Source organism: Bacillus rossius, chromosome 6, assembly GCF_032445375.1.
Source record: "Bacillus rossius redtenbacheri isolate Brsri chromosome 6, Brsri_v3, whole genome shotgun sequence".
In the NCBI taxonomy this organism is placed as follows: domain Eukaryota; kingdom Metazoa; phylum Arthropoda; class Insecta; order Phasmatodea; family Bacillidae; genus Bacillus; species Bacillus rossius.
Genome location: NC_086334.1, coordinates 58,210,257 through 58,237,980, shown reverse-complemented (window position 1 = coordinate 58,237,980; position 27,724 = coordinate 58,210,257). Strand labels below are relative to the sequence as shown.

At 34.8% G+C, this 27,724-nt stretch overlaps 1 protein-coding gene across 1 annotated transcript in view; it reads left to right on the top strand.

The window, feature by feature from the left end:
* LOC134533231 (putative helicase mov-10-B.2) overlaps window positions 1-27,724 on the top strand; it is a 98,299-nt gene that overhangs the window by 26,356 nt on the left and 44,219 nt on the right. Inside the window, exons 5-12 of the mRNA XM_063370638.1 lie at window positions 3,298-3,466; window positions 5,140-5,270; window positions 7,914-8,029; window positions 11,211-11,333; window positions 17,924-18,086; window positions 18,840-18,997; window positions 21,615-21,800; window positions 22,088-22,235. Coding sequence (XP_063226708.1) covers window positions 3,298-3,466; window positions 5,140-5,270; window positions 7,914-8,029; window positions 11,211-11,333; window positions 17,924-18,086; window positions 18,840-18,997; window positions 21,615-21,800; window positions 22,088-22,235 — 1,194 coding nt within the window. The remainder of the gene's footprint in view (window positions 1-3,297; window positions 3,467-5,139; window positions 5,271-7,913; window positions 8,030-11,210; window positions 11,334-17,923; window positions 18,087-18,839; window positions 18,998-21,614; window positions 21,801-22,087; window positions 22,236-27,724) is intronic.

Here is a 27,724-nt window from a genome sequence, read left to right as displayed (position 1 = left end):
TACCCGGCGTTGCCCAGGCTAAATCACTCTTGGGAGCTGATTTTTGTACATCTTCGTTCTCAGTTGATGTCTATATAATATAAGGAAAATCCTGCCAATTTTCAAGTCAGTGGGATATACACATACTTGAAAAATGGGAAAATTTGATCCTTAACAACCCTGCAAAGTTTAATGGAGATGAAGAATGCATCAACACTGCAATAGTCATTGTGATGAGATTTTCAACCAAAAATGGGAATTTTGATCTTTAGAATTACACTCCAGATATTACCCACAGGAACTGCATTTTCCTGGAATAAAAAGTAGCCTATGTCATGCTCCAGCTTATAAACTATCTCTATGCAAAAAAAAAAAATCACATCTTGTTACGTTGTATGTTTTTGCCCGGCTAAGCACACATAGAAACGTAACAAAACAAAACAAAACAAACAATGTTCTTGAGGAATTTTTCATTACTATGGTTCTGCTTTATTTGGAAATAAAAGAGTTTGTTAAATTATCTTTGTTTATTTCTTAAAAAAAAATGTTTTTTCTCATTGTTACATGGCCTCAATACACAATTTTACAAATGAATTTAGTTAGAAAAACTTCGTTACTTGCACAGTTTTTGTCTTTTCTTATACAAATTTTAACGATGTCTTTGAATTTTGATAGGATGAGGTCCAAATACATACCACAGCACCATACATCTTGCCGTTGATGGTCGAGGAGTCTTGTCACTCGCCAAAGAAAAAAAAACTTAGTAATGTCCCTTGGTTAATTACCTAACTCAAGGTACCGTTGATCGCGGACCGAAATCACACGAAGTCGGGCCGATGCCGACGCCTAGGGCCTAAATTTCTAGTTACATATTCCGAAAAAAAATGAACTTAGGTTAAAAAATTACGGCGTGGCCCCAGCCCCTAGGCGTTAAATTGTCACTTAGTAATTGTTCATTTGTCTCGCGACTTGCCGACGACGCGACCGAGTTCGGCAACGATCGAGCAACAAGTGACTTGGTTGACGAGATTACCTTCCCTTGTAAAGGTGAAAACAAGGGAGGCAACCCCGTGGGCCAACTGACCAATCAGCGTACATAATTCCAAAACATGACCATATAAGGAAATTTGTACGGGCACATCACTTGACGCCAGGGCTCGCCCTGATTGGCTGGCTAGTGGTAGCCTCCAGAGACCCTTCCAGACGGTCGCTACAGCTGTGCGTACAACGTGACGCGTAAATCCCAAACACGCATTTACAAAGTGAAAAATAACTTTCTGGCGCCAGAGTGTCGCGCCTGTCCGCTCTTCCTTCTGTACCTTCCAGACTATTCTCAAGATATTACACTAGCAATATCCAGTAGAATTTAAAATTACCCAAAAAATTCAAATACAATGTTAAAAATTTAGTAAACAAAGTTGAAATTCATATAAAAACTTTTGTTTAAAAATGATGTCCTGTAAAATTATAATCTATACTGCTTTAATTACTGACATTAATTATCAAATGTCAACATTAATTATTATGAACTAGAGTTAACCCTCAAATTAATAATTAAGTATCTCAAGGAAATAAGTATTTTAAGGCTTTCCATGAAATTTAACCAAAGTAATTAATAACAATTCTTAACAACTCTGAACTATCCTTATCTACATATTAAATAATTACTATCTTTCATATCAAAGTGATTCTTAATATTCTTATGACACCAAAAAAAAATATATATGTATATAACATACTCATTATGCAATGCTACAATCTATTCGTTGCTCTGTGAAAGGACAAACCAACAAACACATTTTCACGTTATAATATTAGTAGGATGTAGTATTATCAAAGTATGTAAATTAATTTGCCATTAGGACTTAAAAAAAAATCAAAAAAGAAGTGGTCACTGTTGTACCATTATTAAATTTTGCTCAAATGAGCAATTTTTTAAAATCTTTTGCCAAGTTAGCGTAGTGCATCTTTTTACATTAGGAATAGTCAAAGTTTACTAAGATTAATAATTTTTTCGTAAATCGTGCTAAGAAAGTTATTTTGAATTTTATCAGTAGTAGGGTTATTCAGGATTTTGTTGAAAAAATATAATAGTAATATGTAAAATAGATATATGTAATTTCTGTATCAGATAATTTGGTGATGGGTAAGTATTTTAAAACTAAAAAAAAATTATTCCTCTAACTTGAAAATTACTACCTATGACACTTTTTTTAATATTCAGAATCATCATTAGTTAGCCTATAAATTGTTTTTTCTTGACGTTGAGTTCTGGGACATCCTTTTACCCTTTTTTTTTTTTGTCCAACATTTAAATTTTTAAATTTAATTTACATGAGATTTTTTGACTGTCCTTTAGCAAGCATTCAGACTTAGACATCTCAATATTGTCACCAGCCATATATTTTGTTAATTTTGTGAGAATATCCAGCTACGTTCACTGAACACCTGCCAAAAGTGTGTCACATAATCTTGAACGGAGTGTAGTAAATGTTTTGGTAGGGTTTTTTTTTTCTTGTGTGAAGGGAGCCGCATTTTTTTAGTGTCCGTTGGACATGAGTCAACCTTATTTTTTTGTCAGCTATACAGAAGAAATAATTGCCTCAGCTGTCAAAAAGTAAACATCACCACAGTATTGCCTCAGATGTCAAAAGGTAAACATTTCTGTGGCATCGCCTAAGATGTCAAAGGTAAACGTAGTCACGGCAGTTGTGGGCAAGAGGGGCGGGGCGGGCATGCATCCACTATCTGCCCAAGAAGTGTGCTAACAGTTCTAATCTATTTTTAACAGCTAGAGTGGTTCTCTTCCTGGTAAAAACCGCAGTTAGCTGACATTGTGGATGTTATTTATGGTACCAAACAACAGCAGTAATTCCAGTTCTTATCGTATTCGGCTATGAAAAACATCCTTCGGAATATTCAAGGTGTTTTAATTTTACAGACGACGAAATCTAAGAAAATTAATCTTCGATTCAACTTAAACTTTCCGGAACTTCGAATGCCCCTATTATTTACTGGAAAGATTTAATGTATTTTGCACAAAAATGAATTAACAGTATATATTTGTAAAAGTACTTAACCATTGTCAAAGTCAATAAAATGACTACTTTAACAGACTCATATTGAAGTATGGAAAATTACCCTGAATGACACATTGTATTTAATCTATCACAAATTATAGAACCATATATTACTTGAAACAAACAAACGCCTTGTTTTTAAAAACAAAATATTTCTTTTTGTTCTTAGTACAAGTGAAAAATAGACTTTTATGTCTAAAGGTTTATTGTGTAAGTGAAGTGTTCTTCTTGTATCCAGATTGGCGGTGACATTGATGAAGTTGAATACACGGTAGAAATTTTAAACAAAGATCCAGATCGCCCAGTAATGTTGTGTAAGGCAGTTTTATTATCACCGTACGAAGCATTTTCTATCTGTGACAAGCTGAACGTTTCAAAATGTGAAGCGATCGCAAAACTCCTTTCAAGTAAGTAGGCTAGACTTGTTATTCTTAATATGTTGTACATCATGGCATTGCACTCTAAATCATCATTCTCATGTAACAGTGTAAGAGGATAGTTTACAACTTATTTACAGCATATCTCATCATTTATGAGCTATGAGTTTGTACCCTAGTCTTTTGGAGTCAGTAATCGGGGGTGTCTTTTCCACTTGCACTTTTATTTATATGAATTTGCCACACAGAACTAGACTTCACCTTAGTAATGAATACCCTGGGCTGTACGTGAAAAAGCAAGAATTCAAATGCCTGGACATAAACTGTGCCTGGTTGATAGAAAAGCCTGCTTACTAGACAAGTTAGTGTATTAATTCATAGTAACAGTAACACATTATTCTTATTTTCGTAGATTAGTAAATAAAACTTTATCAAAACAAGATAAAACCAGTTGGTCACGTAAGAAAAATCCCCAAAAAAATGCTATATTTCTACATAATGTAAAACTGTTACCAACAATGTTGTTGTTTCAGATTACCATAATTTTACTTCCAATTGTTTTTCTAACTATTTTTGTAGTATGTATTTGTGTATTGTTGAAGAACACAACACTTGTCACATTGAATACCACTGCGGATACAGTTCCAATATTTTTCAATTCCAAGAGCTTGGTTCTATGGGCCATCAAATCCTTAAAACTCATCCACAGTACCAGATGGTATACCCAGTTCCGTGTTAAAAGGTTGTTCTGATTTTAATTGTGCCTTTGTTACAAGCACATATTTAATACTAGCATGAAAATTGAAGTCTTCCACTACAAATGGAACATTTTTTAGGTTATCCCCATCCATAAAAAGGTAGTAAAATAAATGTCACTAACTATATGCCCATATCATTACTTGATGGCTTCGCAAAAGTTTTTGAAAAAAATATATTCAAGAAAATTATTTTAACTTAAAAAACAGATTATCAGATAGTCACCATGGTTTTCGAATTGGAATGACAACCTAAACCAATTTCTTTACTTTCATAAACCCAATATATACTGATGATTGCTACATTAATCTTGCTAAGGCATTTATTTTATACTGTGAACCACTCCATGCTACTTCAAAAACTAACAATTTTTTTTGTGTGTGATTACTTTAACATACACAGACACACATTTCTTTACTTTCATAAACCCAATATATACTGATGATTGCTACATTAATCTTGCTAAGGCATTTATTTTATACTGTGAACCACTCCATGCTACTTCAAAAACTAACATTATTTTTTTTGTGTGTGATTACTTTAACATACACATACACAGACACACACACAGATATAAAATTTGCACTTATTGGTTGTACAGTATATATATTTTAGCTTGTGAAGGAATTTTGTTTTTTGGCAGACTGTCACAGTTCAAAAAAATGCTGGAACAGATTTTTTTTAAAAATTTTACATTAATGGTTGATCTTTACAGATGAATCTGTTCAATGAGTTGATATTCTTATTTGTACACATTTGACAAATGCCCTTTAATTTTTTAAAAGTACAGTACTCATTGGCATCAGTTATCATATTTGTGCAAGAGTGTGTGTATGTATTCTTTGTATTGTTTAGATTTAATTTTTGAAAACTTTATAGTTTTAATTAAAATTTTAAGTATATTAATTTAGCGACTGCCATTGTTTTATGTTGTTGATGCAATATAGATTCAACATACGCTGTGAAGGTTAAATTTACAAACTGTGGAATAGGACTTTATACAGTACCAGTTGCCTTAATGTTTGCCAAAATTAACAAACAAGATGAAGAAAAAGATTTCCTCATTGTTCGTAATTTGGTGAGTTACTATCATCACTTTTAGTTCAGTTATTTAATTTTTTTAAGTTTTGGTTCTATTAAATAAAAACAAAGTGAGTGAGTCGGTAGTCACCAGTGATGTGTAACGTCTAACCTATCGTAACAGATTCTGTGTATTAACTCAACACATTTTAGTACACAGCAAAAATTATTTAATTTATATATTATCCATTATTATTGCACGTATTTATAATGTATTAGAAAAGCAACCTGGCAATGTGTCATGCTGTTCAGAGTACTGTTAGCTGAACGAACGGTAAAGAGATTTAACTTTTTTTTCTTCTTTCTCTCTCGTCTTAAATGCCATGAAAATGTTGATACTCACTGACACGCCGGAGCACAAGCTCCGACTGTAGACCGCACCGAAAAATGAGCAGCACGCGCTTCTCCCTACTTCCTGTTACTTATTTCCGTCACATTCACAAAATTACTATATCGAGAGCTAAGATGTTACTCATAAAAAAAACACTAACACATCTTTGACATGCTAAACTGAGGGCTGTGCGCATGTTCCCGGTGACTTTAAGGTGTTATGAATGGGCGCCACCACGTGTAAGGGCACGTGGACCCGGCGGAGTCTCTCTCTCAGGGCGTGACGTAGCCCAGTTGGGGACGAGTTACCAGCCCTTTCTACCCTATCTAGATCCAGACCTGGCCCGCTCTAGGCGTCGGGCACGCCACACTCTTAGGCTAAGTAGGCTCACTCACCACGTGGTTAAATAAAGTACTCAGGTTTTACTTATACCCAGATTGAATTCCACGAACACGCTTCCCTCTACGCACGTTACACTTTACACGGTTAAAAAGCCTGAGGCACGAATCGGCTTAAGTGAATGAATGGTCCACACACGTGGCCATGCTATAAAGTATGCTTAGTACACAAAGGTTAAAAACTCGACTGAGACAATTAATTATTAATGCAGCCCGCCGACCGAGAGCTGCCCCGAGGAATAACGGACGAAAGAGATTTAAGAATTAATTAAGATACAGAATTACTTGATCAGTGGTTCACAACGGTTGAGGTCCCCGGGGTGCTGGCGCGTCTGCTCTCGGTCGGTGATGAAGATGAACTGCGCGAGAGCTCTGCTCGTCTCGACTAACATGGCGCCTCCGCGCCAACACAATTACCGTTATTACATTCTGTGATTCCGTGCCCCGGCGAAAGTTAAGTAAATTATGGATTAACATTGAAAAATATATAAAAGCTACTGGCAATTTAAAGTATATTAATATTTACGTAATTATTGAGAGTTTATATAAAAACATTCCTACCCTCGTCCAAGTCCGTGCCTATTCGGGTCCGCCCGGGCAACGTCTGTAGTTCTTTCAAGTAACATGATATTTAAATTAAAGAATACATGAGTAAACTGCACAACACTGGGGCAAAAAATGAATGAAAACAAAAGGTTTACAATTAACATTAAACTTAGCAAATTAAGGGGTCGCCGCACTGCTTCTAAGCGCCCTCTTGCCGGGCTAGAAACACACGCACACACACACGCACGAGCGGGAGGTTTGAATAGAGGGTGGTGGTGGGAGGAGAGGGGTGGTGACGGCGTGAGGCACATCGGGCTTAGGGAGGGCGTAGCCCCGGCCGACGTCAAAACAGTTAAAGTCTAGCTCCTTACTAGCTCCCAGACTATAAATGGTATTTATTATGGGATGTTGATTTTCTGAAGTTAATAAATATAATATATATTATTACACTACCTATTACTGTGTGTATATTTATATAACTCGAACATATCCAAAACACAAACAAAACAGTTAAGGGCTCTTATCTTCTCAAGTATTTTTTTAAGGAAAAACTGAGAAAAATTTTCCCTTAATGAAATCGAACAATATTTCTGTTTAACAGGGTGGCACTATTGGTTGTTAATATCACTTTTGCCCTGGAGTGATTCATTGGTTTGTTGATATTCCTAAATGTACTTATACCCATTTTGCTTCTGGGTACACTTTAGAGGAGGAGTTTTTTTTTAAATCTTAAAATTGCTATATTTTTTTAAGTGTTAATATTAGGAAAAAAACTGCAAAAAAAATTTTAAACTTACATATAATTCTGTTTAACAAGATGTTACTATGAATTTCTCAAAATAAAATGGAATGGTGCACACTTCTCCATACTTCCTGTTACACATTTGCGTTGCTTGACTTCCATCACATTCATAAATTACTCCCATCAAATGCTGTATACAGCGAACTAAAAATTTAAGCATCAATAATAAAAATAATAATTTTAATTTTTTTTTAAATTTGTTTTATACCTGAATTACAGTGAAAACTCAAGTAAAGCATTAACTGAAAGAAATTATCTTACTTAAAATATTTTTTCTACCTACATACAATATCTCTCATGAATGAGTGCACTTTCTTGCAGGTAATTTTATGTTGGATTTTTTGTCTTTGACAGCTTGTTAATCTTATGTTATTTCTGAGAAAAATAATTAAATTTGTCTATTTAGATTTTTGAAATGCCATGTAGCCTACTTTATTTTATTGAACTGAACAATTAGTGTATATTGACAGCTTAGTTCATGAATCTGTCATAAAGTTGCACTTGTTCGTGGGCTAGAGTATGTCCTTAACATCCGAATAAACGAATCTGTCGCATCTGTTTCAGGCGATCAGTGTACTTGAGTTGGAAGTGAAGGAGACAGTGCAAACTGAGGCTAGCCCTTTTACAGGAGAATTTTGGCGGGGAATGACTGAAACTGTCTTTGGTTCCATGCCAGATGGGTATGTACAGTAGTGTTACTCTTATTTTTTTTCTGGTTGTTATTGCATTTTTTGTTTATTTTTAAAATTAGTAAAATTAGAACTTAAATCAGTTTGCAATCTTGGTATAGGCACAAATTAAAAATTATTCTGTGGTCATTTTTCAAGTTAGACGAGTAGTTTTCCATCAATCCAAAGGTGAGACTTAGAAAACCAGTGTCATTAGTGGAAATTATTACTATAATTTCTAAATGAAAATGTAAAATGAAAATGTAATTTACTATTATAAAGAACATAGCAAACACAGAAACTTTCTTAAAAGAAATAAAAAGATTTTGTATACATGATATTTGCAAACCTAACTAATGTACTGAACGTGATGGGATATCAAACTAAATTGATAATCAAACCATTTAACCAGGGGGGAGGGCATTAGCCTGAATTGTTTCAGACAAGCATATGGATTGGCGTAGAAGTGGACAAATATTTTTTTTTACCAGCACTTGAAGAAATGGATTGGGCACTGTAAATTATACAAGTTCCACAAAAATATGTTACTGTCGTCATTTAGTTAATAAAAAAATTCACAGTCAACATGGCGGCCATCTTCCGACCACAAGAAAAATTGTAGATTGCAGTTACAAACAATGCACACATAACCTGTCACAGACTCCAAAAAACAAACTATTTGACTGTTCGCAGGTACCGAAGGATGGATATTAAAATACTGTTCGTTATTATGTCCTGTGGTTGCAAACAAACTCATGGTAGACTCACAATGAAGTTCATTTAATCATTTTTGAGGTCTACAAGCAACTGTGGTCAGAAAATTCTAGTTGAAAGTTTGAAACTATTAACAAAGGTTGATTATGAATGGGAGTGCCCGGACCACTGCTGCGAAATACTTTCTTTGTGCTATTAATATGTTATTTTGTGAGCAGGTGAAAGACCTCGCCAACCAATCACAGCACATCCCTCACAAAAACATAGCAGTATACACATTTCTTGCGCCCTGCAACAAGGCTTTTTTGACAGATATTACAACACAAAAAAAAATCACAAAGTCTGGTGATGACATTTTTAACCAATCAAAAAAAAACCTATAAAAAATACCAACCAATACAGGCGAATGGCGACAGCACCAAGTCCTTTCTCACAGCTGCCAAACTCTCTGTCTCTCTCTATTTATTACGCAACCATCAAACTACGGCACCTGCTTGCCTTCAGACAAAGAATCATGGCGAGAACAAAAGTACAAAGGAAAATTACGTTGAACATGCTCATTTTAGAACAAAGCAAAACCCAGCAATACTTAAATACGTGAATTAACATAAAAACGTAACTATACAAATAAACAAACGGATAAGAATAATGCCTAGAGGCTTATTCACTATAAAGCAAACAAATCTTCAGAACAATTTAAACAGCATGAAACAATGTAAGGTACAATCATAAAACCTAATGGAAACACACAAATACTTCCTAATCAGAATGAAAAGCTTTTATTTATATGATAGCAAACCTAAACAATGTACTGGAAATGTTGAGATTCCATATTAAATTGTTAACTAAACCATTTAACAAGTAAACTATAAAAACTATAAAAAAAATACATGCACAGAAATCTATAGTTAAAAAAGTAAACTGAAGATTAAGAAAAATGGTAAAAATAGATATTTATGTATGAAATATGTTTTAACTGAAATGTAATACATTTTTCTAAGATTTGCAAGAATTTAAAAATAATGTTAAATTAGTAGTTACTTGTTTTAGCAACAGCTGCTATAGATTTCAAATGAACAAAAGAACAAACTCATTGTTCTGACATATGTTTACAATACTGTAGTTTCCAGCATATAAGACATGGTTTATAAGAAGAGGTCAACTTTTATTTCCTAAAAATAGCGAAGTAAAGTTTCACCTTTATACAGGATGAACACAAATGACATGTAGGTATTCAAAAGATCATAACAACTAAACAGTGCGGTGGAGTTACCTGAAACTTATTTCAGTCAATAGAGAATCTCTGAAAGTTTATTTTACAAATTACAGTGACTCAATATGCACTCCTCGAGTTACGCTGCAAACATCAAGGCGGTTTTAAAACTCTCCCACACTTTCTGCAAGGTGTTGGCAGTGATGGACTCAACTGCCACAATGATTCGCTGTAGCAGCGTCTGCCGCACAGCAGAAGAGTTGGTGTGTGCTTCAGTTAGCGAAAAGGGAGTCAGTAACTGTTGTGCAATATGAATTTCACACACATTTCAACGCAAAACCACCAAGCTGGTGTAATGAACTGTTTGCTAATTGCCATTTAAAACTGTCAAACATTCTCACATCTAAACTGGATGAATCAGAATTTGACTAACAAAATTTGGCAGTTGTTTCAACATAAAAGAAAAAAGAGCCAGTGTAACTGAGTACACGCAAAATCACCAAGCTGGTCATTCATTTATGCCTTTTCATCGAAAAAAAATGTCACAAGTTTACCTCGACATGCTTACTTGTGGGCTCTGCCTCAATTGGGAGAAGATTCAAACTACATCATCTTCCAACAATATGGTGCACCACCTCACGTCCACATAGCTGTGATGGAACACCTAAACACACATCTCCCAGAGAGATGGCTTGGTCGTGCTAGTGTCGACGCTGCGGTGTGAGAGACAGATGCCAACCGTGATCAACAGACTTAACCCCATGCAATTTCTTTCTGTAGGGTTATGTCAAAGACAGAGACGGAAATCACAGTGGCAGTTGAGTCTTATCACCGTTGACACATTGCACAAAGTGTGGGAAAAGTTTGAGTACTGCCTTAATGTTTACCACGTAAATCAGGGAGTTCATATGAAATCACTGTAACTTGAAAAAAAAAAAAACTTTCAGGGATTATCAATTGACTTTAAATATGCACATCTCACAGCAATGTTCTTTCATTACGCCTAACATACCATGATTTTTTAACTGTTCACAAAGTATTCCTATTACTTAGGTTAATTACATTACGAGCTCTGTTCTTGGTGAACGATATACAAGAAATAAACAAGTGCTTCAATCATGTTAATTGTTGACAGCAAAGTAGCTAGCAGTAAAGTTTTCTTGAGTACATATTGTGTTTCAGGTTGACAGATGTGTGCTATGTTGGCATCTGTTGTGCTGTAATGTACTTGGTTTGGTTCTAATGACGTGAATTATGGCTGTGCAGGAGACAGTTGAGACGCCTGAGGGACTTCATGGTCCCAAATGACATTAATGTCATCATGGACAGGAATTTGAAGCCGTGGAGTGACATGACGGAAGAGGATTCGAAAACCCTGTTTATTGTACTGTAAGTGTCAGTTTTGTATCAGTTGTGTTGCATGAAGTGTAGTAGTAAGGAAAGTATATTTTTACGACTGTTTTAAAAAATGTTATTATTTACAGCAAATTCTTCTAATTGTAAACAATATTAAAACCTTGAAAAATTTATTTTTACAAAATAAAACAAAAAATGAATGCAAATAAAATATTCCTTGAAACTTTTAACATTCACAAATCTTTCAGCTTGGAAAAATCCACAAAGAAGCTTTTATTGTTTTCTTTTGTACTTAATTTATAATTTTAATCAACTATCTGTATGAAATGGTTTCCTTAATAAAATACTCAATGAATCTTGAATCTTATTTAATAGTTATAATGTTATAATATATTGGTTGCTTAAAATTACTATCAGAAAAACTATAGAAAATCACATTTTTATTCAATTAATCCTTTTAAAGAAGATATTACATTTTATCTCTCAGGTGACTCTAGTACCAAACTTCATACATATGTTTAGATACTGTATGCTCATGTACAAATTATTTTTTTTAATGTTTGGAATGATTCCTAGTTTTTTGGTACAGTAAAAACCTGTTAAGTTTCTTAATGTACTTACATAGTTAGAATAATTGAAAGGGTAAAATGGTATCTATAGATAAAATGTTAATTTTTTTTAAAACTTACTATGCTACTTTGTAGATAGAATTTTACTGTACTGTTTATGGTGAAGTTTTATGAATGTTTTTCCTATAAAGGTTTTTAATTGCTGTTCATTGGGGCAGCATGATAATTTGTTTGCAGATTTTGGAAAACTTGATCATGACTAAGAAGAAATGCCATTTACCTTTTTAATTTTCGTATGTAAACTTATCTCAAAAATTTCTTTGAAAATTGTCGTTCATGTATTAAAAGTTCATCAATAAGTTTTATGCAAAAGAATTTTAAAGTGCCTTTTAGTTGATCCTGTATAAATTTATGTGCCACAAATTTAAAAAAAAAAGCTTATCATTATAAATGTCATTCCTAAAATAAATTGAAAGTTTTAACTCCAATTTTCGTAAGTATTTTCAAGCCAAAAAAGTAGGTAATCATCTTCAGAACAGTCTAGTTTCTCTTTGTTGATGTTTCTTTAGTAGGTTAGTTTAAGGTTGTGTGAGGTATTAGCCCTCAGCATCCAAACGTGATGGTGGGACTGCCACATAGAGCCTCCAAGCCGGCTGTTTGCTGTTACTTCCTTAGCCTTTGAAGATCCCTCTTCACCACAAGGCAGTGGTTGTCCTGTTTATTTAACCCCGAGTGAAAGGGTTGTCTCCTCCGCCAACTTGGCCGTACCAAAGGCCTTCGCAGCCACCGTAGCAGTCCTGAGGCACACAATGTTCTCGCTGTACTTCACAGTTATCCATTTTATTATTTTATATAGTTTTACATCTTTTTTAATGTAGATTTCTAAGAAAGACTATTTATTGTAGTCTTTACCATGGTGCAACTTCCAGAACATTTTTACATATTTTTTTTTTAGTTTCATGGTTTGTGCAAGGACCTCAAAACCATCATCTTCGCAAAATAAAGTATGTGTTTTTATGTATGTATTTATGGAATGAATGAATAACATGATTGGTGATGGGGGAGAGGAATGGAAGTGAATTTACCGGGATTGCCTATTAGTTAATTATTCAAAATATCTCTAATTGTTCTCTGAGGGCATTAGATTGTGTGTGTGGGGGGGGGGGGGGAGGTTCCCTCCACTATTCATCTTTTGCCTGTACATGAATGAAGGGGCATGAGTCCCTTTTCAATGATACCTAAGAGAGGTCAATACTCAACCAAGAAGAGCTAGGTTTCAAATTCAATGAGAATTTTTTTATTGCAACGACAATATTGCTGAAAATCAGGATGTTCACGTAATTTTCTGAAAGATACTATAAACAACAAACCACATAAAAACATCTCAGCTTATTAGAGGTGGGACGATACCACACTAACGATACTCGATTCTGTATTGTTTTTTTCAGTTCGATACTTCGATACTTTCGATACTCCAGGAAAAAATATTTTCCCATTAAGTAACAATTATTACAAATAACATAAATTAGTTTTAAACTATATAAATTCAATCTAGCATACCAGTACCATGTCAGATTAAACTTAAAGACATGATGTGTAAATAATTGCATTATATTAATGAAAGATATGAATTCATCATTATATATAAGTTACATATAATAAAACCACCAAAAATGTAAAATACAGTCCATAATCAAGTAAAGCTGACATGAGAAACAGTGACCAAGTGATCTTACGAAATGTTATGGAGTTCTTTCTTGGAGAAGGGGCGGGTGGGGGGAGGTCACCAAGCCTAAATTAGAAATAAAAACAATTAGGCTATTGTAAAAAGAAAATCAGAAATTTATGCTTGTTTGTTTGATTTTACAAACAACTGTATGGAACAGAACAATTTTCAATAAAATTTTAACTTGAGAAACAAAATACAAAACAATCCGATCGTAAGAAAACAATAAATAACAAACGGGTATATTCAGTTCAAAGATTAATGAATGCACAAAATATGAGATCTGTGCCTTGGTAAAGCGCGTGCACCATTTTCATAATCATTGCTAGTTTGCGCCACTAGTCTCGCTTGGTGCTGGCCATAGATGCTACTAGCGAAGTGCACAGTCTTCCTGATACTAACTATATCTATGGTGCGATAAAGTTATTTTCTTACATTTGCAAAGGAAAACAATGAACTTTTTCAAAATAAAAGCATTAAAACGTAGTTTATCAGGAGGAATATAACAAAAAAAATTGTGAATTTTAGGACTTTTCCGCTTCGTAAAAACGTATGAAACGGGAAATTAATTATTTTATAAGTGTATGTTCTGGGAAAGTAAACCATTGTAAATATAGTACTTTCGGCGGGACCAAAATTAATCGGCGTATGACACGGGAAAATGAATGAAATGGGAATGTATCATCGAGGTTCTACTGTAGTTGTATTTTGTACGATGGCGACTCAAAACTTAATTCAATACAAATGAACAAGCATTCCGGTATCGAAAAAATGTATTGAACTTACAATTTCGATACTCAATACTTTGCGATACCGTCAAGTATCGAAGGTATCGAGGTATCGAAGTATCGAAAATCCCATCACTACAGCTTATACTATATCCGACCCTATCAAGGATTAGACTTTACATTAACATTTCGTGTTGTCTGCCATTTTTGTTTATAGATTCCGAACCACCTCTGTTTTTGTTTGGCAGTGTTTTGTCCTGTGATTTTACAGTCTTGCCTACTTTAATTTCCACGCAAATGATTTATTTACATTAACTTTAATCAATCTGAAGAGTTAGAAAAGTTTGCAGAGATTGAAAATTTTGTATATGTTAAAAAGTTTTCAGAGATTAAAATGGCATCTTACTTAAGACTGCTCAGCGTACAATAATATGCAGAAGTTGGCAGTGAATTTGCAGGAAGGACTTTTTTTTGGCTGTTGTTGTGTATCTGCTAGCAATTTGCAGCCAATAGAAAACTACCAAACCAAAAACAAGACTGTGGACATTCATAAAATTTAGGCTTGGAGTTTCAATCCAAATATGCAATTTACATAATTATATTAAATATTTATATTAATATGCATTGTATACCTACTGGTTTTTCGTGCAGTGTAAGTTTTATAGATGATTATTTGCACCTCAATACACCCATCATGAATTGGACTCAGAATATAATGAAATCATTTAACATGCATCAGTTATGATAATTATATATTTTCTAATAGATTCAGTAAATGTTTCGTAAAACTGTAGACGTTTGTAGTTTTTAATATGATGGTATTATTTTGCCATCTAGTGAAATATGTTGTCCAATATTCTTAATTTGGTTTTCAATGGTCATTTGTTACTTACAACATTATGATAAAACAAACAAGAAGAAGAAGAAAAATAACACTCTTGCTTCTTAACGTGAACCATTATTAGGCTAACTGCTTAAATCATAATTAGGTTATTTTCGTTACCGATTGAAGTTGGCTTGCATATTTGAAAGAACAGAAACAACCCAATGTGTTCGACATCTCATTAAAATTGTTTAAAAATAGTGCTGTTTTATTAAATAACATTACGTTTAGACTTATAGAAATTTTTTTTTAGTGCACTGCAAATATTATGAACACTGCTTTGCACCCCAGCATGCGTATCAGGTGAATATGCTGCTAATATTTATATAGCATCTTGAAATTTTGATGAAACAGTAGAACATGAAATCAGTGTTGTTAATTAAATGCCTGAATGTAACTTAAAGAAACTGTAGTAGACATTATGGTGACTGGATTGTGTATCAACCAGAAAATTAGAGGAACTAAAAATACCTTTTTCTGAATTTTATTACTTACTTTTCACAGAAGCCACTACAATCAATGTGACTTATTCACACGAAACATAGAATACTGTATGTTTATGCCACGTAACTTTTAGTGGAGATGAGTGGGTTCGAAGTTTGTTCAAAGACCAACATAATCTTTTTTATATCCATCATGTATCACGTCTACATAATTTCTGAGATTATAAGATTGAGGCAAAACATTAAATATGTAGAGGATATATTATTGAGCACATTTGAAAGAATTATTTCCAGTATAAAATGAAAGAGAGACACGTCAGCTGCTTAACTGGGTTAAATGATTGTCTTATACGATGGGCGTGTCATAGCAGTGACGCCTAAATGAAAGACAATTTTCAATCCATGCTCGCGTTTAGTGGTGATGCGTCATACCAATGACGTGTTGCCCCTACGACAGGTGAAAAAGAGAACCATACTCGCCTTGACATCCAGACAGTGTTTGTGTTCGTTTACAACAAAAGCACAAACTTTTCCTTTCCGCTGATACGAAGACTGCTTGTTGTTGATTGGCTGTCTGTTTTCTTCCTCCCTTTCCTTGCCTCCTACTCTCGCTTCCTACATCAGTATCCCTGCTCCCTCTCATCTCTACTGACCTGCTAGTTTCGTACTCTTCAGCTATTCTGAAGGTTACGGTTGCTTACTGCACGTGGCAAACACACTTGTTGTCCCACTGGGCTTGTTATGCTATCGCTAGCAAACTTTGTGCCATCCCAACCTTGAATCACGCTTTTACTTCCTTGTAAAAGGTTTCCACGTTGTGTGTTTCGCTGCCCGCGTCATTCCCTAACGCAAGGATAATTAATCTTTACTAATGTGTTTGTATAAAAACAACAAAAATCTCCCGAGTGTTTAGTTTTACTGTTATGTATCTGTGATATTTAGGGCCATGTCCATACTATGTAAGAGTCATTTCATAACAGAAACTTTTGTCTAAATAAATTTTTGAAACAACCAGCCACAACTCCAAGTGTTGGGAAAAATGGATTTAAATACAAAATAAACTCGTAACTGCCTTAGTATGTACACAACTAATTGTTTGGCAGTCATAAACACTAACCAAAACATTTTTTTCTGAAACATTTTTGATAAAGTCAATGATTAATACAAAAGATTAGGAAAAAACAGGGGTTGAAATACATAAAAATTCATAACTTTCTTACCATGTACAGTATCAAATCCGTTACAATTTTATTTTAAGCCTTCTAAATATGTAGTATCTAAAACTTTGGCTTAAAACAGTTTTTGATAAAATCAGCTATTACTGCAAGTGATTAAAAGCTACAGCCAACAGTTGCATGTTGTGGGATAACTTAACTTTTATGCACCTTTTTTATGATAATAAAATTCTTAATCTAAAGTTTCCTGCATCACAGTGTCTGTCTTTATTTAGTTCTTACTACAGCTTTTTGATTTTAATTTCTTCTATAGGCCTAAGTAGCCGGGCTCAGGTGCTCCACGCTTAGTCATGTACTGCTCGATAGGGCGGCTGCAGTTTGAGACTGCCCGGCTTATCTTGCCTGTGGTGCTGTACACCAGTTCCCATGCCTGAGAGCACGCACATTTGACAACGGATGGTTTCCCACTATGCTAGCATTTTCTCTTCCCCCCTCCCTTTTTCTTCACCCCTCCTACCCCTCCCATACATCATGGTTCTCTAGCTCCCTCCTGTTCTCTCTCCTCTCTGAGGTTGCTCTTTGGCTTCTCTACTTGGCACCTTGTTCCCCCCCCCCCTTCCCCACCTTCTTCAGCCCATTTCCTTCGAGAGGCTCTGGACTCGCAGCGCCCACCCCGTGCTCTCTGGTGGCCAATTTTGGTACTAGGTGGTCCTAGCCTAAGCCGTCTCTTGCGCCACCTGTGCCGTGTCTTGGGCCATTTGTCAACTAAACTTTTCATAACTGTTTATTCTACTTGCAAGGTTTTTTAGTTTTTATTGATTTCGTCATACTTCTCTCAAGAAAATTACTAGGAAAACAATACACATAATTTGTCTCAAGTTTAACCTACCAAATGGCTAATGAAATCATTTTTTGTTTGATTTAAGGGTTATCCTATTCATCATATAGGCTAACCATTAAAGTTAATTTTTAATGCATCCTATTTTTTTTTTGTATGATTGGTTTAGATTCTGTAGTCATTAATTACATTTTTTTCCAGCAAATATTTTGTAGTAACAGGTTTAAACAATAATGTTGTAGAATGTGTTGTGATTTGTAGTGAGTACCTTATGGCTGGATACCAACTGACAGTAGATGAGTACACCAGCTTCTTCCATACGCTCATGTACATGGATGAGCACGATGCTACCAAGAAGTTGCAACAGTACAACATGGCGAACGTTTCCATGAAAGTGGTCAATGAGTACAGGTTGGAGCTTAAGGTAAGATGTCAATTTTTAATTTGTGGAAATAAATTTGATTATACACAACTAAAATTATTTCTTTAATTCCTTCTGTAGCTGTAAGTATTGCTGTCTTATTATTTTTTCTTCTCTCTCTCACATGAAAGTAATGTGTAATAGTGTATGTCCATTAATTTGGTTTTCTCATGAAGAATTTCCAATAAAGTAGTTTTGGATTTGCGACCACAAAAGTGAATAAAATAGTACCTATATTCCTTGGAATTTTACATGTAATATTTCTTGATATCGTTCCCTTCTGACTATGCCTCTAGGCCAAAATATTTATTGTTTTCAAAGAGACACTAAAGTTATTTTGAAATTATCATATTACTTGAAATTTGCATACTACTGCACCTATCATACAATCACACATTGCTAAACATCACTTGACTTTCCCAATCCATTAAACTCATAACCTAAATAATTTTGGAGTATTGGCTCTGAGAGTTTTTTGGTGTGCAGAACATTTCCAGGAAAAAAATTATTTTTCGTAAATAATCACGTTACAAAGTATTTTGGTACATTTTGAGAAAAATTATGAATATTATTTAGCTGATTGTTTTATTTTTTAAAAATTCTAACCACCCTCCAGGATTTTCCATTCTTAACGATGCACTCATTAACATAAAGCAGCATCGATAGGACACTCTGCTGCTCTTATAGCCGCAGCCTAAGACTACTCTCAGATGATCATTGGCTTTACTGATCCTGATGTTTATAATTTCACCATAGGTACCAGGACTGGCGGAGAAACGCCCCTCGGTCTTGAAAGGTGATAAAATCCTCATTCGTGAGTGTTTTGAGGATGACTTGGTGTCAAAAGTGCAATATGAAGCTTACGTTGCAGAAGTGCATGATGAGTGTGTGTGGTTGGCTGGCATCGATGATGAGTAAGTACAGTGAAACCTTATTATGCATTCTTTTTATGTTAGTTTTTCAGCAATTAATGTGAATTTTACTTAAGTTTTAAAACTTTAAGTTTATATTTTCATTATTGAGGTAACTATCTGAAGTTCAAAGTTTCCTTTTAATATCGTATTTCCTTCTGCGATCCATTTGTTCAGCTTTAAAGTGAATAATGTTTGCAGGCTTTCACAGCCATTGTCAGTAGGTAACTGTTACCTGATGATGGCGACTGCAATGTCGACCGAAACGTCGGTGAATTATTCGCCAAGTACACGGCTACAACCCAGAAGCCAAGCTACTTCAGACAATGGCCGTGAAAGCCTACGAACATTAATAATACATTATTTTTTGTATAAATAAAGAAAATTATTGAAAATAAAAACAATAACACAGAAATCACATATTTAAATTGAACTACAGTAAGTCCTCTTTACGTCGTACCGATTTACGTCTTTTCGGATTAACGTCGCAAATTTTTTAGTACTCATGTTTCAATTTAAGTTGTCGCCGATTCACAATAACGTCGTTTACAATGACCGTAAATCTTTATTTTAACCAAAACACCGTATATAATTCGTTTATAATTCTTTGTTTCCTTCGGTAGTTAATTTATGCTATGTAGCGTAAGCTACACGTTCACCGCCTTCTCTTATCATACATCATGAGGGACGCTTCCTGCTCTCCGCTGCTCTCCGCGCGGTGATGCAATGAATACTACCAGCCTGCCCGCTCGGCCACCCACGTATCTCGCACGTAGAAGTGTTATCTACTTCCCGCAACGACACAGCATTTTCTCCTACCCCTTTTCGTCCAACTCTTTGGCACTTCAGTAGAGGTGTAAAAGTAACTAAAAAAAGTGTACCCGTATGTATTCGTTACTATAACAATTAGTACTAGTTACTTTCGTATCGTTACTTCTGATACCGCATAACATGCTATGTTATGTAACAGCAACGAATCGAGTCGTATTTCGTACGCGTACAGTATGACGTCGCGTAAATAATAATAAATCGTATATAAACAATTAAAAGTATTTGATAATTAACAGCTTTTGTTAACCAAGAAACAATAAAATCTCATTATAGCAGCTTTATTATAATATATCTTTTAAGATAAGAACAAAAAACGTGAAAATACGTGATAATAAAAAACAAAAACATACATATTTATAATTTGTAAAAAATACTTTCTTACGTTGTTTCTGTTCCAATCCCAAACTTTGTCTACACACACAATACCTTTAATAAACAGTAAAAAACTTGGACGACGAATTTCCAAATTATACTTTTCTTAATAAACAAACATCGTTCTTTGTAACGAATAAGCGCGCGCATGCGTAAAACATACGAAAAATGTGAGTAACGAAATGCATTCGTGCGTAACGTTTAGTTACTCGTTACTAGATGCCGCACCCGTTACTCAGTAACGAATACATACGGTTTGCTACAGCTCTACACTTCAGTCGCTATATCATTGAGTTGGCCGGAGTTTTAAACGTGCCGTTGTTAACTTTATCGTGATTAAATGCGTTTGTAGTAGGCCTACAGTATCAGCTCACTGCAATTTATGATTTTTTCTTCATAAGATGTCTTCCAAATGACTATATATCTGTTTTTATATTTCAATCAATAAAGGTAATAAAGCAGCTGGTTAAATAACCATTCTATAAAGCTGAGAAGTACTAGTTGGACTTGTTTCCCACGCTGTCGGTTGTAATTTTCTGATAAAATTGCCCGTTGTCACGTCTGTATGCCAGCGCTTCCGGTCGACCTTGGGCCGTGGTCGGCCGGTGGCATGAAACATGGCTCATTTTGCGTCGTTTCTATTTACGTCGCGGTTTTCAGGAACGTAACCCCGACGTAAACCGAGGACTTACTGTATAACTATACAATTTTGTCCGTAGTTATTAGCCAAATGTTTCTTGGCCCACTGTAATCTTGGGAGTTCCTGGTGTCTTGAGCATCTGAGCATTACCATGCAGTGTGAAATCTCAAGAGTTACCGTTAATCTTCTCTATCTTTGAAAAGTAAGGTAATCTATAATTGATTTTAGCAGTCTGGAAAGTAATGCTTCCTTTTTAACTTTTTTGGAAGATTTATGTTTAGAAATCATAATTCCAGCAAAGGACCCACATACATTGATTTACTTAGATGCTTGACTTAAGCCACATTTATTTGAGATTTATAAATAATAAGTTGTTGATTGTCGTCAACTTGAAGCAGTCCATTGTAGTTTTTGTCATCAGAATAAAAGGTTTAGTAATTAATAATAAAATCAAGTTATGGTTTGGCCTTTGATTTTATTATCTTAGGAGGTTCATGGTGGTCTTAATCATTAAGGCAATGTGTTTAACTGTAGTTTCCTTTTTTTTATACTTGTGTTTTATGCTAGACAATAGACTATTTGTGTAAAGTGTGACCATAAATAAATTTTGTAATTAGCATAAAGTGTAAAGATGTTAAACTGAGAGAGTGATACACTGTTTTTACCAAAATGGTAAAAAAAAATTATGGTAATAGTTTTTTTTTTCTCTCTCTCTTTCTTCTCTCTTCAATTTTCTGTTAGCAGTAACATTATGTTCAATTCTTATTGTTTTTGCAGAATGTTTACTCGGATCAAGAATAACGAGGACATGAAATTTGACATCCGATTTGAATTTAATCGTTTTCCAATTTTCTTGATGCACCGTGCCACTGAGTTGATTGAGAAAGAAAATTTTATGGCTGTTTTGTTTCCAGAAGCATCAGAGTTGATTGGACCTAGAAAAATTGATGTGGAAAATCTTGAGTAAGTTGAGTTTTTTTGTATTTCTTTAAAAAAAATTCTCTTCAAAGAATATGTTAAGCTTCATTAATGTAAATTGGAAATAAATATTGTAAGATGGTCTGTCCACCATTATATTCAACTGAGCTACAGCTTAGCTACTAACAATTTATGGGTTACTGTATAACATCAAGTTCTAATTCATTCATTGAAGTTGCCATTTATAAAATAACATTAAAAGATGCATGGTTTACAAAATTTGCATTCCACTTTGTGTGGCTGATTGCATGTCAATGCTTGTTTGGTTGCAGATTCTTCAACAACCAAGTGATGTATAACTCTGAGCAGAGTACGGCAGTGAAGAACATTCTCAAGGGAACTTCGCGACCTGCACCGTACATCATATTTGGACCTCCGGGTACTGGCAAGACTGTAACTGTTGTTGAAGCAATTTTGCAGGTAAGAATGTTACTACTTTGTCTTATTACGTGAATCAGCCAATGCTTTGGCCTTTTATCATGCATTTGACATAGAGTAAGTTTGCAGTTTTTTTGTTTATTTCTATGTTTTTGATACACTTTGTTAACTTTATGCTAATTTACAGTAGTGATGTGTCGGTTCTACTTTTTTCTCGGTTCTTAAATATATGTTCCCGGTTCTTAGTTCTCAGTTTTAGTCACACAAAAGCAGATGGTGCCGTGCAGTGGTATGGAAACGAAACACACACCGAGGCCTATAGTTTCGATACGCCGACAGCTGTGTCACGAATTTACCAATACATTCAGACACAAAGGAAAAGGTCCCGCTTTAAAGTAAATTAATTTTACCAAAAGAATTATAATAGGTAAAACATATAGATGGACAGATAAATTAAACTAAATAAAACTTCAAACAGAAGCACGAGAGAAACTGAGTCATGTAACACGCCTCAGCGCATTGCAAGTGTTTTAGTTTTATGATTAACGTGCAGTTCTCATGATATGCAAGTGTTGCCATTGAGCCAATAATAAACTAAGATAAACATGCAAGGTGTATTGCTTCTGACCTCAGTATCAGTGAACGAGCACTTTAAAGGTGGGCAATTCCATTGTTACGGGTGTGACACTTGTACACACAAAAATTAAAATAACTTGTAAGTAATAAATAATCAGTTTTAAATGTTTAGTTAGCCAGAAAAGTTTTGTCCCAAAGAACACATACCTCCATTCGAGTTAGAAAACATAAATGATAATCAAGCAACGTTGCCTTAAAAGACTCTGTTACGGGTGTGACTCATTTTGGACAAACACTTTAGCAAGCATGAAGATATACATAAAATTCTGTGAAAGTATTGTACATTCAGTTATCAATTCTCTTTTGCAATTGGCTAAATATATTGGAATTAACTAAGCATTAGCTAGTTACAAAAAATATTTTTTATTTATTCATATTCACAACACTTTTGAATGTTACGGGTGTGACAGAGGTCTGTTACGGGAGTGACCACATGCAAACATGTCACTTAATAAATGTATAAAACAGCAAAACAAATATGTCTGGGTATGCATATATTCTCATCAACATTAAACTTACTAAAACATATCTATAATTGCACACAATTCCTAACCTTTGACACTAATGCATTTCATTTCTTAACTATTTGTGACATAATGTTCAACCCCTCTCATAAACATCTACACAATCCGGAAATTCATAAACAACTCTTTCACCTCGAAACTGCAATTTTGGAGAGGGCAATATTTTCACAATCTGTTCAAAAGGTACATCAGCAATGTCATTTTCGTCTGTTTTGAACACTTTCCTATTGTTTCCGTACATTTTGAGAAACATTACTCTCACATCCCCATCAGTTTCACAAACTTCACTTTGACACACTGCTACATATTTGTAGACCAACTTTTTATTTGTTGAATGTAATTCAACGACAACGTAAATGTCAGGTCCATTGTTTACTAGCGTGAGCAGTCTATAATTTAAAATATCAGTCGATGGTCCAGGATTTTGGTTGCTATCAAAGTCGTCGCCAGAATCACTATAGACATCACTGTAGTGTATACGTTTTGTGTGGACTTATTTTGGGAAAACGGTTACCTTTTACATTTCTGATACAGCTGTTCTCCCTGCAAGAATGTTATCATCATCGTATCCCATAAAGTAATGGCACATTTGGATTCCAGGTATTTTTTTGACACCATTCCACCTTTTACTCAACATAGCTTTGTTTTTGTCCACATGGTCATGTGATACAAAGAGAATTTTTATACCTTTTAGTTTTCCTTGTGAAACAATGTAAAACTGCTCAGCTGTATTTACAATTGCCTCTCTTGCCCTCACTGTTCTCCAGACACACCGCTTCACTGACCCACCAATACCAACAGTACCCTTACCGTGTGAGGTAGCAAAAAAAATCCACACTCCTGTAACCCCAAAATCCTTTTCCATTTTGCACAAGTTTGACAATGTAAATTTATTTTTAAACTGTGCAGCACAATTATCTAGATGTAACTAATGTTAGGATTAGCAACTTTTACTTCTGAAATTATTTCTTTGAGAAAGCACCACACAGAATACTTGTCATGAGACAGGTCATCAGTCATCACTTACCACTGCGTATGATTGCACACAATTTTTTTGCCATACACAACACGTGAATAAGGTAACCTGGGAGTGGCTCCAGTGGGCACTTGTGGATTTCATCCTGACAAATCAAAGCATAAATTTCCGCAAAATCGATCTGTACAACTGCTTCATTTTCACCCAGCTCTCTTTTTTTTCCTTTCAAAAAAATCAGATTGGATTTTCCTAACATAACAGTGAAGTTTAAATGACGGAATCAGCATTTTCAGCTCTTTAAATGCATCTCGTAATGATGATATGTTTTCAATTATTTTTAGGTGACCATTGATGTCCTTCCATTGTTTCCATGAAACAGACTCTTCCAGGTTAACCGTTTGTGGTAACTGAAGATCTGGGCAACTACCACATACTCCTGTCATGCACTTTTCATTGTTTACATCACAACTTGCATTACTTAGATCTTTTGAAGTTTTTGGAAAGTTGGGTATCAAATTTGCCAAAGGATCAGTCAAAAAGTTGAAATTTGCATGATGTTTACAAACGCAAACATTGTGGGGTATTTGAGATACAGGCAAAATGTACTGCGGCCGAAGTGAATGAAACTTAGATTTCTTTATTTTTATGTCAGGGTTATGTTTCTTGAATTCCTCATAAGTTTCTCCCACTGTCAAAACCATGTAACATTTTTGAACCAGTTGTCTTGTACCAGTTATTTTATCTTTCACAGACTTGACATCTCTAATGCCAGGAGCCTGACGACTCACATCATCCCGGCAATATAAATTCTCAACTTCAGTTTTGTCGGCATGAGATATGTTCCTGGAACCTTTCTTCACTCTTTTATAAATATTTTTAGATGTTTGAGGGTAAAATGTTTCTAGTACAATTTTATTTAGAACAGCTTGCTTTTTGCTTGGGCTGTTAGGAAGTAATTTATTTTCTTTTGCCACAGCTTTCCCAAATGATTGAGGACATTTTTATGAACCAATAGGGGATGTAATGTGTACCTTTGTTACAGTCATCAAGTTCTTTTATCCTTTGCCTGCATGATCTTTGACATTCTCTATCATTTTTTCTTTTTGCATTGAGCTTTTTATTGTTTGTAAGCAGCTCACGTTTTCTAGCTTCTCGCCTTTTCTTATCTCATTCCCTTTCTCTCTTGAGATACTCTTTCCTTTTATTTGGTTCTGATTTTGTTTTTTCCCTGAATTTCCTAACACAATCCGTCACTGTGAGAGGCATTTCAGCATCTGGAACAAAATAAATGTGATATACTAGTCCTTAAATTTGAAAGTTTAACCTAAATAAAATATTGTTATAGTCATCCTAGAACCACAGCCTGTACGTTGAATTATCTTGTCACACCCGTAACATATCTACTGTCACACCCGTAACACAGTTTTTTCCTAAATTAATTTAATTAACAGGCATTTTTATACATCTGGTCAATAAAGAACACACATAACCTCACTTTGACAACATATAACTATTTTGGTGCCATTATACTAATTACTACATAAACTTTTTTGAGATATCTGTTACGGGTGTGACTAGAACATATTATCATCTTATAATGTTTACCATATTAGTATTACTTACCTGTAAAATGTAATTTTGTGAAAGTACAGAAGGCAATGTCCACTCTTGCTATTGCAGCACAAACAAAACAAGATGGATGTCTCATGGTGTGTAAAGCAGGGTTGCTAGCATACTCACAATGTAATGCCTATACGCATTGGGACGGGTTGGGACACCATAGCATGGCAAGGATTGAGAACGGGTATTTGTACACAACAACAGAACTTAACATTAATAAAGTTTTAATAAAGCCAAACAAAAATAAATAACAAGGTGATCAATTACGTAACAAAATAAACCAATATGGTTTATTAAAGTGCTTAACACACACAGCAAAAGTGAACGAGCCATTATCAAGGCCACAAAAATCAGAGAGAGTTTACGCCGGCGCAACGTGGTACAAAACATGCGCGGTCACATTAAGGGCCATAAAAAGGGGCGTCACAAGGTAGACACATTGAAACTGCTAATTTACAACATTGTCAATATAGAGGGAAAACCCACTACATTATGCGCATTACGTGCGTTACAAAAGTAAGTTACATTTTCTTTAAATGAATAAAAAGAACAGTTGCCAACAAAGTGAAGTTAAATTAAATTAAGTTACATGAAAACCAAACGTAATTTTCCAGGTGGCGATCGAAAGGGAATTTAGACAAAATACACAAAATTTAACAAACGTTTACATTATGGCAAGGGCCACCGCCTCACTCCAACTTACATTTTCTTTCCCCCGAGGTCGCGCACGTCGCACAAAGTTAAAGTCTAACTGACTGACTGACTGACTGACTGACTGACTGACTGACTACTCGAGCTCTCGAAAGAGACTAAAACGAGATCAGACGAGCTAGTAGATAGAAGACAAACAAGACCGATTAATTCAAAATCTCCAGGTTTTATAACATATGTGCCGCGCAGCGCGCATGTGCCGAATGGAGGAGGGGAGGCGAGAAGCAAGCCAGCACACACTAGGAGGGGGAAGGAAGGAGGGGACGACGTGCCGACGCCCGCGCAGACGCGCGGTTTTTGAACGAAGCGGCGATCCTAACGCTTCAACAATATAACACAATACTCTTTACAATCAACAATTACCACAAACTTTAAGAGCTTGCAAAAATTATATATGAATGTATTTCATCAAATACTCTTCAATTTTGTGAAATATAATTTGATTTTAAACTATTTATTGACAAACTGTTTTCCTAATAATAATTTCACATTTTGGTTCTAAGGTTCATTTCAAATGGAAATGCCCAGGTGCTTGAGGATGTAACAGTTAAGTAAGTCTTTCCTGGAGCAAAAACAAACTGCATAATAATTGTGGCTCTATCTATTGGTAAATATTGTGTTCTCACTTTCACACAATTTTGTATGTACCTATTTTGGCTTTATATGTTCTACGTACGTATAATGTGCGAAAAAAAACTGCACTTATTTCATTTGAACAGCAGCACATATTTTGAACATTTACACAATTGCAGACATCCTTTGAGTTAACCACGGAATCTCCGAACTCACAGACATGACTGGCAAAAGACAGCATCTCCACATGTGTAGTATGTTTAAAAAAAATCAAAAGCCACATCTAAATAAAAGTCATGTAGTATCATTTGAGGAAAACCAGTAGCTTCATTCCTTTGAGTTGTTTGTGTGCCAGTATTTTGTCTTCAGGTATGATGGTTTGCTATTATCTTTATAATATATCTTAAGATTTCTCACAAATTACATGCCTGAGAGAGATGGAGAGAGTCAAATAAAAAATTAAATACTGAGGCACCTGTTAACTAACACCC